The sequence below is a fragment of the Geospiza fortis genome, unplaced genomic scaffold (assembly GCF_000277835.1).
Source record: "Geospiza fortis unplaced genomic scaffold, GeoFor_1.0 scaffold132, whole genome shotgun sequence".
Lineage (NCBI taxonomy): Eukaryota > Metazoa > Chordata > Aves > Passeriformes > Thraupidae > Geospiza > Geospiza fortis.
This window is the reverse complement of record NW_005054446.1, coordinates 173,895-174,386: the sequence shown is the minus strand read 5'-3', so window position 1 is coordinate 174,386 and position 492 is coordinate 173,895. Positions and strand designations below refer to the sequence as shown.

At 63.4% G+C, this 492-nt stretch overlaps 1 protein-coding gene across 1 annotated transcript in view; it reads left to right on the top strand.

Annotated features, from left to right (window-relative positions):
* The first annotated feature begins 324 nt into the window (after positions 1-324).
* The window catches only part of RPL22 (ribosomal protein L22), a 3,488-nt gene continuing 3,320 nt past the window's right edge, over positions 325-492 (top strand). The window contains exon 1 of the mRNA XM_014309680.2: positions 325-334. Within this exon, the coding sequence (XP_014165155.2) occupies positions 325-334 (10 nt within the window). The remainder of the gene's footprint in view (positions 335-492) is intronic.

Here is a 492-nt window from a genome sequence, read left to right as displayed (position 1 = left end):
GCTAACACAGAAAGGACAAATCCTGTCCCAGGGCCCGTGAGCTGCTGACTATTTTTAGGTTATGAGCTGCGTGGCACGAGGCTGCCCACAGCACACCCCTTCCCCTGGTATCGCGGGCTGGGGGCTGCAGTGCTGGGTCGGGTGGTCCCCACAGCAAAGTGTCCCCATGGTGTGTGTCCCCCAAAGCAGGAGCATCCTCTGGGCTGGGCTGTCCCCTCCAAAGGAGCATCCCCTGCAGCAGAGCATCCCCCAGGACAGGGGTGGGGGTTCCTCCAGGACAGGGTGTCCCCCCGGAGGAAGCATTCCCTAGAATGGGGTATCCCCATGTCCAGGGGTGTGCCCTAGGATGGCAGCCTGGCAGTGAAGGCAGCCAGGTGCCCCACACGCCGGGAGTCCCCGTTCTGGGCACAGGTGTGTCCTGGCCAGGTGAAGGCTTTCCCTCTCCCTGTGTGTAAATCGGGGGATCCGAGCCGAGCTGTGCTCTGCTCACCG